General features: G+C 37.5%; 1 protein-coding gene across 1 annotated transcript; it reads right to left on the minus strand.

The window, feature by feature from the left end:
• Positions 1–8,748: 8,748 nt before the first annotated feature.
• CCDC122 (coiled-coil domain containing 122) lies at positions 8,749–15,754 on the minus strand. The gene is made up of 4 exons (XM_064724321.1): positions 15,628–15,754; positions 13,646–14,044; positions 12,378–12,494; positions 8,749–8,913 (listed from the first exon to the last, which is right to left on the minus strand). Exons 1-4 carry the CDS (start codon positions 15,739–15,741, stop codon positions 8,749–8,751), a joined length of 795 nt encoding a protein of 264 aa, XP_064580391.1. The 5' UTR covers positions 15,742–15,754.
• Between the last annotated feature and the right edge of the window lie 1,174 nt (positions 15,755–16,928).

Raw genomic sequence — 16,928 nt, forward strand, 5'->3', positions numbered from 1 at the left:
AACTGCACTGGGATGAATTTCTTCTCCACATGCTTCTGTGAGAAACCTCACTCTGGGTAGGATTCCAAGTTCAGCCATAGAACTCTGCTGCTATTATGGGTAGCTCACCAAAACTCAAATTCTCAAATGAATGTATAACCAGATCTCGAGGGTATTGGAAGTTTAGAAACTGCTAAACACCACTGCAGAATAACAGAATACCTTAGAGAGCCTGCAGCACAACACAGAACATTAACAAGAAAACTCTCTTTCACTTGGGATTTTCAAGACATTTATTTTCTAGTGCAGAAGACAGCAAAAGTTTGGGTCTTACGGTGCTGAACACACTTGAGCCATTAGATCACAGAGTAAAGCAGCAGCTGCAGTGTTGAGCTGCAATGGGATCTAGGTGCTACCTCTCCAGCTGCTGTACTTAGTGGCTTAAAGAATTTAAGCAGCTACTGCACCCTGTAAGGAAGCAGTGGGAGGCGCCACGAAGAAGAGAAAGAAGTTCCATGGAAAACTGAGCATCAAACAAATAGCTTAGTTCAAAGAGCCAGTTAAAGAAGAGTAACCTTGTGAGATTCTTCTGACATTTGTGGAGTTAACAACATCCTTCAGATCTTTTGCATGGGTCCCTGTCACATGAGTTAACAGACTTGGACAGGGCTGTTACTGTTCTCCAGCAGCTGGAGCAAGACAAGCCTATCAGCTGACCATTGAGGATTTTTCAGACTTAAGAACCTCATGTTCCACTACAGGCTCTGTAGTATAAAATGGACACAAGCCTATGTGCTACTGTTTTCCCCTCCCCAATTTCTATTGTTTCTACTCATTGCAGCCTGTGTCTGTCTCCCAAGCACATTCCTCTGCTGTACTTGTAAACTTTTGTTTCCAACCACGGCTCAAAGTTTTTCTGGTCATTAGGTACTAATTTAAAAAGTCCAGATGGCAAAGAAGGCTCTGGAAATTTTCACTGATGCAAGTATCATTAACAACTGGTGAGACAGTTCACATGACTGAAATGCTAAAGACCTTTAGACAAAATTTGTTTAGCACAAGAGATGAAGTAGTGAATAATGCAGTGGTAGTACTACAAAGACACAGCTAACCTGTCTGTATATCCTGATAATTCAGAAACTAATTGTGAATGTGCTAAAACACAGAAGACATGAAGAGAATACAGCAGAGTGGGAAGGAGGGAAATTCTTTATAGACCATGAAACCATAGCTGAATTATTTCTTATGACTTGTCTGCAGTGAGAGGCAGACTGCGGGGGAGCAATTGTCTTGCCATGGGAGAATTCAATTTCAGAAATGTAGCATGGAGGTCACACAACTTATTAGAGTTTCTAAAATTATTCCTTGCTATCCTTTAACACAGAAAGTATTATTGCTCTCAGTGCAGAGTAACTCAATTATGGTCTCACTACGATGGATGGAGCTACATTAATTCCTGGCCTGGAGTCAGTCAGGGATAACTGGAGATAATAGATGGGATTTATGTCATGTCATTTTAATCATCCACCATGAGTTTAGAACTATTTGCCCTGGACTCTTTCTTCAGGCAACAGAGCCAATGTGCTAGAAGGCAACATGTCACCCATCTTAGAGCCCTAGGAAGTCTCATCTTACCTCGTGTTAGCTATCCAAGAGGTAGATTTCTTCCCATCCAGATCCCCTCTGTAGTCAATGCAAAGAGCAAGGCACCACCACAATGTGACTTAGTAAATTCTAAATAGGTGTCCAAGACAGGCAAGGTGATTCTCCTGAACATTAGCTGATGTTGCAAAATGGCTATTTTTCCATAGCTGATGAAAACTGTGAGTCTGAAGAAAAGCAGATAAAAAGAAAAGAAAAAGAAAGATGAGAGTTCTATGACAGAAACTGAAAAGAGCTAAAAAGGAGAGTACTCCACCATGAAAGCAAAAACCTTTAGCCAAAACCCTACTCTGCTTCACTGCAAATAGAAAAGGCTTTTAAATGCACCTCCCACTGCTCCCCAGGGAGCAAAACAGGGAAAGCAGGACAACATTGAATTGTTACATTATTGAACATAATATAGAAATGAGAAGCTTGCAGCCCAGGAAATCAATAGGGTAAGCTAGAAATGCAAAGGAAAATATATGGCCAGCAATAAGACAATAAAGAGCCTTTACTAATAGTGATTTTGTGGCTGTGATGGCTTAAGAATTTGAGGCTTGGATGCATCTTACCTTACTTTAGACATAAGAATAATAGTTATTTACGTCTGAGCTAGTGACACTTCACTCCTTCACTTTTTTACAGTCAAGTGAGAGGGAATTTTTGGGGCACAATTCCTGTCATCCTAAAGCAACCATGTAAAGCAGTTCAGATGAAGCATCCCTGTAAGTGTTTCTTTCCTTCCATGACTAAAAAAGAAGAACCATCAGATATAACCAGGAAAAAACTTGAGATACCCAAGCTCTCTTCTGCAAAAATATTTGCTTGCTTTCTCAACTGCACCAGTTAACCCAAAATAAATGCACTAGCAATTAAAGAAGTCTTAGCAACAATATGAACTCATAATTTGAGAGATGGTAATAATTTTAGTGGAGATGCACAAAAAATAGATAATGTATTAGCACTGCACCTGAGGCAGGGCATTCAAACCCTTTAGTAAATATGACAGACAAAGCCCAAGGATAAAATTTTAATCACGAGCCTCAGATAGCTTTTATCCAAGGGGATTGAGAAGGCCACTGTTCTACTAGTGTACATTTTATTGGAATGTTACAAAGTCAGGATTCAATAGATTAGAATTCTGTGCCAATATTCTAAAAGAGAAAAAAAATCTAAAAGTCAGTCATTACATGGTAGTTATCCTGAAACTGTCCTCCTTCTCCCCTTAAAATCTCCCACCAAAGCTGTCTCTTTCTCCACATCCAGCAGCCATAAAATAAACCTTTAAATATGTGTAAACAACAAACCATCTGTGCTGTTTCTGGGCTTATACCACATTAAATAGGTATTTAATTGAGTCTTTTAATTTAAGGATAGTTGCACTAGGATTCCTTTGAAGTGTCTGGGAAGAGCCAGACTCTGCCATAAGGCATGCAAGAGCTGAATCAGCTGCAGGATGCCTTTCTCTTGTCAAGTATATTGGGAGCCTCAAGCACTGACATTCATACCTTATGTTTCAGCTTTCCAGAACACTGACCTTGAAACAGAACTGCAGTTTCAGGCCAAAAGATTCAGTCCAGGCAGAGTTATTTTAAAAGCCTGAAAACACAGGTTTACATAATATCTTGTAAATCTGTAACTATCAACTGCCATTGCTTTTAGTCAGCTGTGAGTCTGATCTGATAATTTCTGGAATATATTCTTCATCAAAGAGTGGGGAGACAAGGATCTTAAACAGAATAATTCTTACTAAGAAGATAGTGACCTGAGGAAAAATTTGTAGCAGACAATACAAAATATTTTTCATTATTTTATAAGAAAAAAATGTGCATTCCTTCCATTTTAGTGGACTTTTCATTATAACTAAAATGAAAATTAAAACAGAAGATCTGAGATTAAAAAGCAGATCAAAAATTAAGAATGAGTACATTGGATCCTCCAGTTGTTGTAAAAGCTGGAACGCACAGCATCTCCTTTTCATCCTGCACTTTTAGGGAAAAAAAAAACAACTTAAGATTATACATCATGTTCTGTAGAAATGTTAACGCTTCTCACGGTAAGGATTGACCGTCAAAAACAGATAATGAAAGGCGTCTTTGCCATGTAAGAAGACGTTTCACCACTGGAGGGAACTATTGGACTTCAGCACAGGGAAGCAGCAGCTGTGTTTCAAATGCCGGTGCTTGTTCCACCCCGGAAAAGTCTGCTGAAATCACTGCAAAGGATAGATTGCGTTAAATAATACAACGTGAAGATAACAGAAAAACATCGAAGCTTTTATGTCAATAAGTGACAGTCAATAAGTGTTGAATATATGATATATGGTATTTATAATAAAATGAGAGGATAAGAATCTTGCTGCTCTTGGAAAGATTTAGAGGCAATTTTACTGAATTCTGTACAAACATTGAACTATTTAAATTAAAAAGCTACTGAAAAAGGTAGAAAGAACTCATATGATTTCTAATAGGAGAAATCCCTGTTCAACACAGAGCATTGTCATTTGCTCGTTATTGCAGCAACCATTTTCAACTAGAATTATATTTATTGACTTGGTAAAGCAGTCTCTTCTGTTTGCTTTCACAGAAACATAGAATGGTTTGGCTTATAATGGATTTTTAAAGGCCATCTAGTCCAAAACCCCTGGAATAAGTCGGGATATATTCAACGAGATCCAGTTGCTCTAAGCCCAGCCCAACCTGACCCTAAAAGATTTCAGGGATGGGGCATCCACCACCTCTATAGGCAACCTGTACAAGAAGTGCCTCACCACACTTTTAAGGCAGTTCCTCAAAAAGCCACTGCCCCCACATGACCCAAAGCTACATGCTACAGCTGCATTTTAACAAAGGATCTAATAATTACTTTGGTAACAATATATTCATGCATTTCAGAAAATCAGCTAAGAGTTCTGAAATTTGGTTTTTTCCCCACCCTCATCAGCATGATGTACCATCAATGCATGATGTGGCCATGATTCTTCTCTGAAGCATTGTGTAAGAACTACAGTAGAATATCATGCACTATTTCCTGTCACACTCATGCACAAGTTCTGCAAGTGACTCTCCTGAGGGACAAAGCAAACTGTTGGAGAGGCAAAGCAGCACAGCCGTGGTGTCTACCCGCAACCCTCCTTCCCTCCTCTGTTGTTGTGTTTTTATGTTGTTTATCTGGTGCAGCCTTGGTGAGAGCAGTGGCTTTAGCAGGTATGTCTGCATTCTCTGACACATTTCCTCTGCTTCCAGCACCTGAGGTTGTTGAGTCACATTAAAGAGTTTCCTGTGGAGCACTGGCTTAGAGCATGGGGAAATACCTCCCTTTATCATACAGCACTACACTTGCTGCAAGTCATGAGTGATTCAACAGCTGTATATTTTCCCTGTCAAGTGTGGAATTCCCCCAGTATTGTCCTATTCATTGACACTATATCGTTGGAATAAATCCAGCTTCCTGTGCTTTAAAGTTTTCCTAGGTGGTGGGTAGGACTCGTTGGCTGGCAAGTTTTCTCACACTTAGCTATTTACATGCCCACTGCTCATTGCTGATTTGCTGTTTAGAGTGGGCAGTGGCTCTTCTTGCCATTCTCTGCGGACCACTGAAGCCTGAAATTCTTCCCTTAGCCCCACAACCACCCTCAAAAATGACTGATATGGGTTTGGCAGCACAATTTGGTTCCAACAGGAGCTGAGAGAGCTTCATTTAATAGGAATACAAAGTTCATTCACTAAGTTATTTCCCAAAAATAATAAACCATTTTCCTATTGTCTGTGCTTGCTTGCTAAGGGGAGAAAAATGCTCTGAAATCAAACTGCTACTGTTTAATGTTGTACCAAGAAAATTATGCCTCAGGAGATTGCCAGGATTTGTTGAAACTAGACATTGTTATAAAAAGCTACATAATTTCTCTTTTTTTCATTTGTTGAACAGAAGAGTTAGAAAAGGTAGTAATTTTTATTTCCTTGTTTCAGCTGACTTTTTTTCTCCATGTGAGGTTTTCTCCCAATTAACTGTAATTCCCTAGTAAAATGTTTATACCTTCCTTATATTTATTTTCTGAATGTTAAATTTGAGATGTTGCACCTGGGAAAATATATAAGTAGTTTGCTATATAACGTTCTGTTTAATGCAAGTGCACAAAATGTGTTTGATCCTCTAAAATGTGGTGTTTAGCACTGAATACAGATTTCAGGTGTAGTCACTGGCTAAAGCAGAAGTCTGTTGGAAGCTGAGGACAAAGCTTCCAAAATTAAAAATTAATGAACTCATGTTTTAAGGCAGAGTTAAACACACAAATGATGTGTCCATGTGGGATGAGAGATTATAATTGTGGCATTTAACTAGGACAGTGATGTGGGACGACAACAACAATCAATACTAGTGCATGCATAGTGTAATAAAGCATGTATTTTCAATATACACCTTTACATAGACTAAGTTGTGTCTCAAATACTCTAGTAACTACTGGGGATTCCCTGGTAATAGCTGAACTCTCTGTCAAAAAAGATCCTTGGTCATTTGTGATTCCTTCCAATTCACATCCTGGATTTACCAAGAAACTCATCTGTGCGGGCCAGAAAGGAGCTGTTGCGTGGTTTAGCTGTGTCCCCATATGAATGGAGTGAGCTTTGGAAATTAGCAAAGTACACCTCAGCTTCTCAGCCTTACTGCCACAAAATGTAGCTACAGTTCAAGTATGTATACTGAAAAAGCAAGTTTTACACTGAAGAAAAGCTACCTTTGGTAACTGAGATCCCATGAAGGGGTCAAGGGTCCCAGTAGGAAAAAAACATGGGCTCTCTTGCAAGGAGCAAGAAGGAGTATACGACAACTTCGATCTTGGATGATAGGAAGATGTTTGTATAGAAGGGAACATTTCCTCCACATGTAGCAGTAAAGGGAGTACTATACACAGCCTTTGTATGCACCCCTGTTAAATTACATTAAACAATTTCAAAACATGGACAAAGAACCATAGAAGTAATTTGAGATACCAGAAATTACTGAGATTTATGGAAAGGAACAAGGAAGATATAAGTCCAAGGTATTTACTTGAGATGAGTGAGTCACTCTGTATATGTGTTGATAATACAGAAACCATCCTAATGCCCAGGTATCTTTATTGGTCAGAAAGAAAAACAAAGGTGTGATATTGTTGTTACATTAGATGGTTTGGATTGTTTGCTATAGTTGTTTTCAACTGGTAATAAATGCAAGGCTAAACTGTGATATTAGACCATGGTAATAGGTGTCAAAGTGAACTTAGCTGAAGTAAGATACAAAACATGCTTTGATGCATTAATTGTTCTGGAGCAGAACTAATGAGAAACTAAAAATAAAAACAAGATAATATCAGTGGTAAAAGCCATACTTAAGGGTACATCATCTTAAGACCCCGAAAATGTTGGATGTTGTACCATTTTAGGGGGGATGCATTAAGCTAAAGCCGTTGGTCAGATCTGATAATCAATAGTTTTAGAAGGCTTGAACTATTTAACCCAGTAAGAAGACAGAAGATCAGTATTTTTTACTTATATCATTGTACATGATATAAAGTACAATCATTTCACTTGATGGATGAATAAACTGAAACTAGGAATCATGCAAAATAAATGAAGAGCAGTTAATCACTGAAACTAACAATAACACAGTAAATTCCCCAACTTTTCAGATCTGGACCCTTTCTAGAAGACACATGCATAAAATGGATGCTATTTTGCTCTGAGTAGGGATAAACAATTGTAATATTACAGGCTTGCACTACATACTCAATAAGACTCAATATTCAGGACATACTATTACTATAGATTTGGTTATTAAGGTTTTTATTTCTACTTTATTGCTGTAATGAAAGCAGCCTGGTTCATATTATTGCAAAGGAAAAAGACTGAGCAAAGAAGCCTTGAGAGATTAACAATGTCGAGAGAGAACCTTAATGAATCAGGAGATTGCTTAAAATAACTTTATATTAAGTGAAATAACAGATTAAGGGAAATGTAAATATATATGAATGTATGAAGGTAATAATGGTACTACATTTTAAGCCTTGCTTTCCTAAGATTACAATATATAAGCAGTTTAACATTTTTCACAGTAAATAGTCAAGTCTTCATTTTATATTCATGAGAAAAGGTAAATCTAAATTATTCAAGACAACACCTTAAATAAAAAGCTACTTTCATAGAACAGATAAACATTACAAGTTATCTTCAAGCAGAACAACTGCCTTAAATGTAAATTCTTCAAATCCCAAGCAATATAAAAATAAAAAGAAAGTAAAGGAAAGAAGCTACTGTTCACTACTGCTTTAACAAGAATTTTTAATACTTTGTCATTTATGTTGAGTCATCTTAGATAATTAAGCACTTAGATGTTAGACATTAGTTAAAATCTTCCAGACAATAAATTCTTCTATCATGAATCTATAATGCATTCCTGTTTCTTGAGGGTGAGTTGTTCCATTTTACAAGCTGCCCAGATGTAGTACCTACTCACTCCTCTTTGCTAACATCTATTAGACCAGCTGAAGTCAGATGATTTGAAGTCCAGTTTGGAGCGTACTTGTTCCAAAGCCTTTTACAACTTGACAGCCTTTGGCCTCCATTCCAAAACATCCTAGCATACTGTAACATCTTCTATGTGAGTTTCCCACAGAGCAAAATACGGGCCATTAAGATTTCAGAGCTCCTTAGCAAGTTGCAATAAAAAGGGATGTGGATAAAAGATAAAAGGACTTTGGTGTCTCAGGAGTACAAATATATACCAATATTAATTTCTCTGTAAGAAAAGCAGCATACATCCCAACATCTGGAGACCAAGTGAAATATAAAGGGATTTCCCAAATCTTGTTTGGCTGACTTTTAAATAACTTTTTAGATAAAACAGACATATATTTTGAAAACACCTGGAAGTGTCACTAACTTTCTTCCTGAACAACTGTTACTCCTGAACAGCTAACTCATTATTGTGGCTATTAGTTTAGGCCACAAAATGAAAGAGAAAAACTTTTAAAAGAAAGAAATCACGGAGGTCTTTTATCAGGCTATTTAAGATTTCTAGCCTTTCCAGAAAAAAAAAAAAACCACTGCCTGTAAAAGATTACATGCATTCTATTCTTTGTTAAATTTGTTACATGATGTTTTGTAACTCTACTACTCCCAGACATTTTCTTAGTTCTGCAGCCTTCTTCTCCAACTGCTGAATGTTCCAGTGCCATTGTCTTTTATTTGATTGGACTTTGTTCAGTTGGCAATGCAAACGTTTTAATATAGCATCATATCTCTTATTCTGTACCTAAAAAGAAAAAAAAACCTTCATAAAATCATTCCAGTAAAACTATTTACAGAGGTGAGTTCAGCTCAGGAATGGGTCTGGACAGACACATCCTTTGTGGAGGGTTCCATATGATTACATACACTTGTACTAACTACAGTCTTGGATTGCATGCAAACCATTCCTAGCAGAAATCCCAAAGCCTGCCAACCAACAGAAACATTGCAAACAGCACACAGTAAATCTTACTACCAAGAAAACCTGTACCCCTGCCTGCTTGTCCTGCCTGCATGAATTGCCTCGCAAGTGCCGTGCCATGCCTCTGTTTGCCGCTCACGCCAGAGGCCTCTTTGAATTCAGCCCCCGCTCCAGTCCTGCGTGACCCTCAAGAATTCATCTGACCTATTTCAGATATCTGGTTTAGGACATGAATCATGCCTCACTTTCCCATTAAGGAAAGAAAAGCTCTGTCCTACTAAGACCTTAAGTGTGGAAGTCAGCGTGGATATCTGCTCTGTAGATATTTAAAATTTACCAAAGTTAATACCACCCAAGGACAGCGTGTCACATCTCTGGCAAGGCCTTGCATGTGGAAGATTCGAGGCTCCAAAATGAGAGGTGAGAAAGAAGAAATTTTCATTCTTTGACAAGCATGTTTGGGTATAAATGGGAATGTAAATGAGGTAACCTTGCTGACTGTAGTAGCACCTTTGTAGCTGCACTGCATTTAAAATGGCACATTTTTCTTAGGCACTACTGCGGCAATGTAGGACTGTCAATTCTGCCCTCACTGCTGCTTTATGTGGAGAAGTAAATTTGCATTCTGAAGTGTTAAAAGAATGAAACACTCACTGCAATAAAAATGGAAATAATGAGCATTCCCTTAATGAAATTTGGGCTTACTTACCCTAGTTTTAATGGCATATGAGTGGTAGTGTATAATTACTCTTGTGTCTACTTATTGAAGATTCATTACATTGTATTTCACATGCACATGATGATGTACAGCTGCATCAGAACTCACAGCACTGTTGGTGACTTCCTGCAAATCTCACTGCCTAAATTTTGCAAATAACTAGGAAACTGCCTCACTGGTGTTCTATAAACTGCCTTATTTTATTGGTGATGGCTTGTTACCTCATGTTACCTCATTGCCTCCATGTTACCTCACTCACCACTATAATTGTTTGCAACTTTTTGAGGGATGCTGTCAGATTCACTCATCTGAACGAGTGGTTGGGGCATCTGCATCACTAGGACTGCATTGTACAACACTGAAACATCTATGATCAATATTATCTGCTTGTTTTAGAAATGCCTCTCTAGCATCATTATTGGGAACAGTCTGGCACATCTGCTGAGGGAGGGAGCACTAATATGATTATTGGAGACAGGAAAGGGACAACACTGTGCTTTCTATTGAATCTTGTGCTCATGAAAGTCAAACATTAGAAAAAAAATGTCTGGGCACTCAGGGTATCTCCACCACTAGGGTTGCTTAAGGACAGGATAGGCAAGTATCTGCCAAGAGTAACACAGTCACACATTGGCATTGGGGAAAGAGGGCAGCAGGGGAATAGACAGTCTTTTGGGTAGGGATTTTTAAAATTATTTTACATAACAACAAATTTTCTATTATTTGTGGATATCTTGAATTATCCTTATGACTGCAGCCTTGACCCTGCACAAATAACAACCCTGATTTATTGCTGACAACCCTGTCCAATGCTGGGAACAGGATCTGGTTTTCAAGAAATGGGTGATGGGGCTAGTGCTCAGGAAAGAGAATAAGAAAAGGTTCACAGGCTGCTTTAAGAGTCACAGAATATGCTGAGTTGGAAGGGACCATCAAGACCATCAAGTCCAACTCCTGGCCTTGCACAGGACATTCCCAAGTGTTGCACACGTGTCTGAGAGCATTGTCCAAATGTTTCCTGAACTCTGTGAAGGTTTGGTGCTGTGACCACTTCCCTAGGGAGGCTGTTCCACTGTCCAACCACTCTCTGGGTGAAGAACCTTTTCCTAATGTCCAACCTGAACCTCCCCTGACACAACTTCAGGCCAGTCCCTCAGATACTGTCACTGTCATCACAGAGCAGAGATCAGCGCCTGCCTCTACTTTCATCCTCACAAGCAAGCTCTAACTGCCATGAGGTCTCTGCTCATGTCCTCTCCTCCAGGCGGAACAAAACCAAGTGATCTCAGATGCTCCTCCTATGGCTTCCCCTCCAGGCCCACCTTAGCTGCCCTCCTTTGGATGCTCCAAACAATTACATCAAGTGCCAGCAGTCTGTAGCTGAATTCCACCACTGCAGCTCAATAAAACCTCTTCCATGTGCCTAGTATCTCACTTTATTCCTGTGCTTGACTTGGGTATTCTTTCCCAAGTTGTGCTGATGACTGCTGGGTATAAATGTGTCTGTCTATCCATTGCCAGTTCTTATATTAAAAATTGGACTGTTTTCAGGAGAGTTCGTAATAGAAAATAATACCCTGAAAGGCTTTGGGTTTGAACCTGCTTCCTTCTGAGACAGAAAGAACATATAATGCAAACAACTGAAGAACAAAAGTGAAGATTAACCTTCTCTATTTAATTAAATTGATTTTGATAAGAGAGCTTTATTTTTAGGCTACCTAATTTAACTTTGGATTTAGAGAATTTTCTTAAGAGGATGTTGCCTTGGTAATAAAAAATTTTCTCAAATGCTGACTCGCAGATCTATTCTAAAGGATCTGTGTTTTACTTTTCAGGTTAAAAATTCTCTCTGTTCACTGTCACATGAAAAAAATTATTCTTTCTTCCTCCTACATTTTACAAAGGGCAATAGACCTAACCTTAAATCACTTAATCTTTATATAATTAAGCTTTGCTCATTAAATTTTGTGGCATTTATTTAAACTGACAAGATAAATGGTATGAAGCTTCCAAATTAAAAATTTTCTAAGGGTATTTTAGTAAGGAACAAAATGAAAAATATAGTTCAATTATTTAAAAGACAAGCTTTTAACTATCGATTAGAATTTTATCTTATCAGCTAATTAGGAGCTGTTGTGTTACTCCTAATTTAATGTCAGTTTAAATTAGGGAGATTCATAGGAAGTCCACTCTCCTGGTGCATTTTAGTCTCCCACTATGAGTTATCAAGTAATGAAAAATCAACTCAGCAGTGAAATGTAAAGTATTTCAGAAATATCACACAAATTTTAAAATGTTCATTTGCTTTACTACTATTCAGTGACCTCTTCTTTTTCCAGGAATCCAAAAGTTCACATATGAAGTCCTTCTGAACAGACTTCAGAAAAAAGTGTTCTTCACAATTAAGTTCTGAATTTTAGAAAGACTATCAGAATTTAAGACAGCATCATTACTACATATACTTTAACAATGTATAGCCAGCACTGCTGTATAAAGTACTTCAAACTTCATTTGCATTATCTACATTCCATCAGGAGAACTGCAATTAAATTTTATCCCAATGACTCACCTCAATTTCCTTTCTAAGCTTAGCATGTTTTTTTTTCTCTTCTTCCAGCAGATCTCTTTTTTTATTGATCAAATCTTTCAATGTTGTGACTTCACTTTTTAAATGTGTGATTTCTTCCTGCAGATGTAAGTCAAGATACAGAAATCCACTCCCTGAAATGTTGCACAGTTCATCTAATATAGTTATTAAAATTGTCTCATCTAAACAGTCTTAGTTAATGGAGATGGGATAAAGGTCTATAACAAACAGTTTCACAATAAACCTATTAATACTAATTAAAATTATAATAATTTAGGATGGGTAATTAAAAATTATCTATTAAATATTTTATCACATGGTTCTACCCCTGTAAGAAAGTATATTCTTGATCTGAAATATAAGAACTACAGCAATACAGGATTTTGAGCTCAATTTGCTGGTCTTGATTTAAAGTGCAGTTAACTGCAAAATGGAAGAATAGTGTAATATTTTAGATATATTTTTCTTTCTCATAGGGAAATACAATATTAATTAGTCTTTATTTTTCAGTATTGAAAGATCTGTTGTACAAACAAATTTTCATCAACTTACATTAACAGAATACTATCAAATTTTCAATAATGCAAGTTACATCACATTTAAATCAGTGATCCCCTTTCAACTTCATACTTGTGTTTGTCCATATATTGGCAAAATTCCACGGTGAAAAAAATTCCTGTGTAGTTGTAATTAGTAAAAATTGTAATTGGGTCAAGTAAAACCAACAGTGTTAGATTAGAATACCAAACATGTTTTTTCTCTCTTCTTATTTCTATCACCATCTCATCAAATCTACCTCCTGTTGGCAAACAGGTCAAATTTATTTTGTTGACAGTAAAGTGTAAAGAATATTGTGTTCTTACCTGTAACAATATGGCAAAAGTTTAAAGAATATTGTGTTCTTACATGTAACAATATGGCAATCTTCCACAGAATTCTGAAAAGTGTCCATGTAAATTTATCCAATGATAAAGCTTAACTTACAGTTGTGTAATATTTTCATATTTGAGTTCATTCGAACACACAGTATAAATATTTTTTACAATATTACACAGATAATAATACTGATATTTTTAAATGGATATTGAACTAAAAATTTTTCCAATTAATGCAGCATTATGAATTACCTATATTCCCTTGTACTCAGTCCCTCATGAACCATAGACATATTAGACAAAATAACTATATTATATGAACGATATCAAAATTATTTCATATAAAAGGAAAGAATCAAAAAGGAAATATCATACCTGCACTTGTTTTATAACAGATCCTTCTGGATTCTGCAGATCACATATTAACTCCTCTTTCTTTGCCTTTAATTCTTCCACTACCGCTTTCTTTTCAGCAAGTTCAATCATAACTGGCAATTTACTTTCCATCTCCCAAAAGAGATGTTTATGATCCTTTATTTTTTCGCGATATTCATTATTTCGTGCAAGTTTCATCTCAAACTCCTCTTGTATTGTTTCTGCATCACACCTCAATTTTAAATTTTCAGAATACAGGGCTCTGACTTGGGCCTCCAGATTTTCACAGTGATATTTTGTCACTTCTATGGCATCATCTTGCAGGTGTATCTCCCTTTCTGTTGTTTTTGTTTCTAACAGAACAGAATTCATTTCTTTTTCTAGTTCCTGGCACTTTGCCTGTAAAATATTTCAGTGTTCATTTAAGAATTTTTTTTTGGAGGAAGATATGAAGTGTCTAGTTAAACACTGTAATTTATATTTATTCAACAGCCCTTTTTTTACTTGTCGAATGTCGTTTGAATGGAAGATGATTAGACTTATATTTCTTAATATCATTGTCTTAGAGGCACAATGTAAGAATACTATCTTAGTCTTCTCCCCTTAGATTGAGTCTAAAATATTTTGATACCTTTGAACTCACTTTTAAATACTTCACTGTTTCAAGATATACATATATATATGTAAATATCTAGTGTTTGCTTAGATCTAGTGAAGTCCGGATCAGACTAAAAATAACTAAAGATGCCAAAAATCCCTTGAAAACCTACACAAACACATAGAGGGGTGTGTCAGGTGATGGAGCTTAACTAGACTGTTCAACTGAGGTTTTTAACCCTGACTTCATCACAGTAGTAGCTGGGAGTTGAATTAATCACAGCTATTTTCAACTCCATAAGAAATATCTCTCTAGTCCTAAAAGGGCATCTACATCATCTCACTGAGGAGAAGTGAACAAAACCAGGAAGCAGTACTTCAAACCATCATAAGAAATTACAGAATCATCAAGGCTGGAAAGGACTTGTAATTCCCAAGGGGTTTAAAGTTCTCTGGGTCTGTTTTAAAACAGATACATGTTTTTAAATTGTAAGATCACAAATTATTGTTGCAGCATCATCAGACTATATTTTGGGATACAGAACAAAGCTTCTTGTAAAGTGTGGCAAGTCCACTGGCGTTCCTTAAATTACAAGATTTCACTGTTACTTCAGAAATTTTATTTTTGTGCAAAATTTCAAATATCAATTATTTCAGTTGTAGACCTATGCACAGATGTTATAATTGGAACAGTACTATTTCCATTTGTCTTCTTCCCTCCTCTAAAATGTCAATTGGAATCATCTTTTCTCAGCCTTAAAACTAAGTTTCTCAATATAAACTTGGAGGTTAAACAGTAATTGAAAGCTTAATAAAAGACAAAAAAATTATCACAGAGTCTTCACAAAAACTACACATGCCCAGTGCTCTACAAAATAGTACCAAATAATACCAGTGTTTAATGGCTACTTAGGATACACATTTCATTACAGCCGGTGAAACGCTGGTTTGTTACTTGAACAAAACAAAACAAAAATACTGGGCTGAACCCACAAAGTGAACCCACAATAACTAAATGCAGAGTCATAGCTTTTCAATTTTTTAAAAAAAATAATAATTTCCTAAGAAATTGTGGGGGAAGGATTTTAATTTTTTTTTTTCAGATTTTCACCACACTGTGTAATTTTTTTTTCTTAGCATCTTTTTTAACACAAAATACTTTTTTTCCCCCTTATGTTTGAACACTTAGCTGTGTTGTGGCCTTAAAATAAAAGTACACACCCCCAGTTTAAGCTGAGCCTGAATGCCACACACAGGAACAGAAGAGCTATCTTACACTTGAATGCACTCATCCATTAAGTACCACCAGCTTCTCTTGTTCAAGGAAATACTTCTTCATCAAATGAAAATTAATTGATTTAACTACTCTAAACAAGGTTTATTACCTGCAATTGGAAAAGAACTGCTTTGTTTTTTTCAACATCTGATGCCTGTGACTGCTGTTGCTCTGCAACTCGTTTTACAACTTCAGCTAGGGAAGGGGAATTTTCCTTGGCCATTTCAGGCAGAAGTGAAGAACTGGAGGGATAGAAAAGAAGTGAATTCTTTTTTTTTATTTCAATTTCGTTCTTGTAGGCAAAACAATATTGAGGGCTGTCCCGTGGGATCGCAGGTCGAGCCGTTAAATTCATTTGGTTCATTTTTAATTAGCAAGAGCAGGTTACGCAAAGCTAATCACTGAGAATTAGAACACTTTCTTGCAGAATCTCATAAAATAAACTGCGATGTGATATTACGACGGTCTTCCTGCTTCTCTGCAGAGCAGACCGCCAGTTTGTGAGCACAGTCCTAACTTTTTAAAGTACCCTTAGAGCATCTTAAATGCCCGAGGCCGCGCTCCCGCGTTCTCCCGAGTCCCGGCCGCCACACGGCACCCGCAGCGCTCTCTGGGCCGCCGCCCCGCAGGCCGCCGCTGCCGCCACCGCCCGGGCCTGGGGCAGCCCAGGGCCACGGAGAGCTGGGAGAGGGGCTGATCCCGCCGGGAGAGGGACTGATCCCCCGGAACAGGGGCTGATCCCGCCGGGAGAGGGGCCGGTCCCTGCGGGAGCCGGAGGGAACGCGGCGGGAGGGATCCTTTAGGGAACGCGTGGCGGTCTCACCACCCGCGGCGGTGGCGCCGCCCGGCTCGGCGGTGCCTGAGGGCGTCCTGCTCTGCGCCCTTTGCTCCCCGGCTCCCCGAGTTACCCTGTTCATTGTATTAAACTGCACTTGCTGCCATCATTTGTTCTGCAGAGAACATCCAGTTTTCCCAAGCACCACTGGGTTACGAAGGACAAGAGATGTGGCCCCGTTTCTTCTGGCTTATGGCATGTCCGGCTCTGTAGTCACTGACTTGTCTCTGCCCTGCTTGTACTCCTCTGAGCAATTGCAGGGAAATGGAACCCCCAAATCGCATTATTTTTATAATTCGATTTTAAAATTTACCTATTTTGTAATTTTTATATTTTTATAACATATTTAACTTAAAATTACAAATATTATATGTCATGTTAAGCAACTTAATTATATGTATTATACATAATATTAATCAACTTACATATATAAATAAATATAAAACATACTTATACACTATACTTATACTTACTTATATATTTGTAACAACTATTTTTCAAACTAATAGCTCATCTCTGCATATGACCTATTTATTTAATCCCTTTTCTAAAGTGCCATAAGCTAAATATAATAT

Source organism: Zonotrichia leucophrys, chromosome 1 (assembly GCF_028769735.1).
Source record: "Zonotrichia leucophrys gambelii isolate GWCS_2022_RI chromosome 1, RI_Zleu_2.0, whole genome shotgun sequence".
NCBI classification, from domain to species: Eukaryota; Metazoa; Chordata; class Aves; order Passeriformes; family Passerellidae; genus Zonotrichia; species Zonotrichia leucophrys.

What these genes read in the sequence shown, in the direction of transcription:
- CCDC122 (XM_064724321.1), bottom strand. Translation starts at nt 15,741, where the DNA reads ATGGCCAAGGAAAATTCCCCTTCCCTAGCTGAAGTTGTAAAACGAGTT. An exon ending in CAGTTCTTTTCCAATTGCAG is followed by an intron (nt 14,045 to 15,627) that starts GTAATAAACCTT and finishes AATATTTTACAG; the next exon opens with GCAAAGTGCCAGGAACTAGA. An exon ending in AGCTTAGAAAGGAAATTGAG is followed by an intron (nt 8,914 to 12,377) that starts GTGAGTCATTGG and finishes TTTTCTTTTTAG; the next exon opens with GTACAGAATAAGAGATATGA.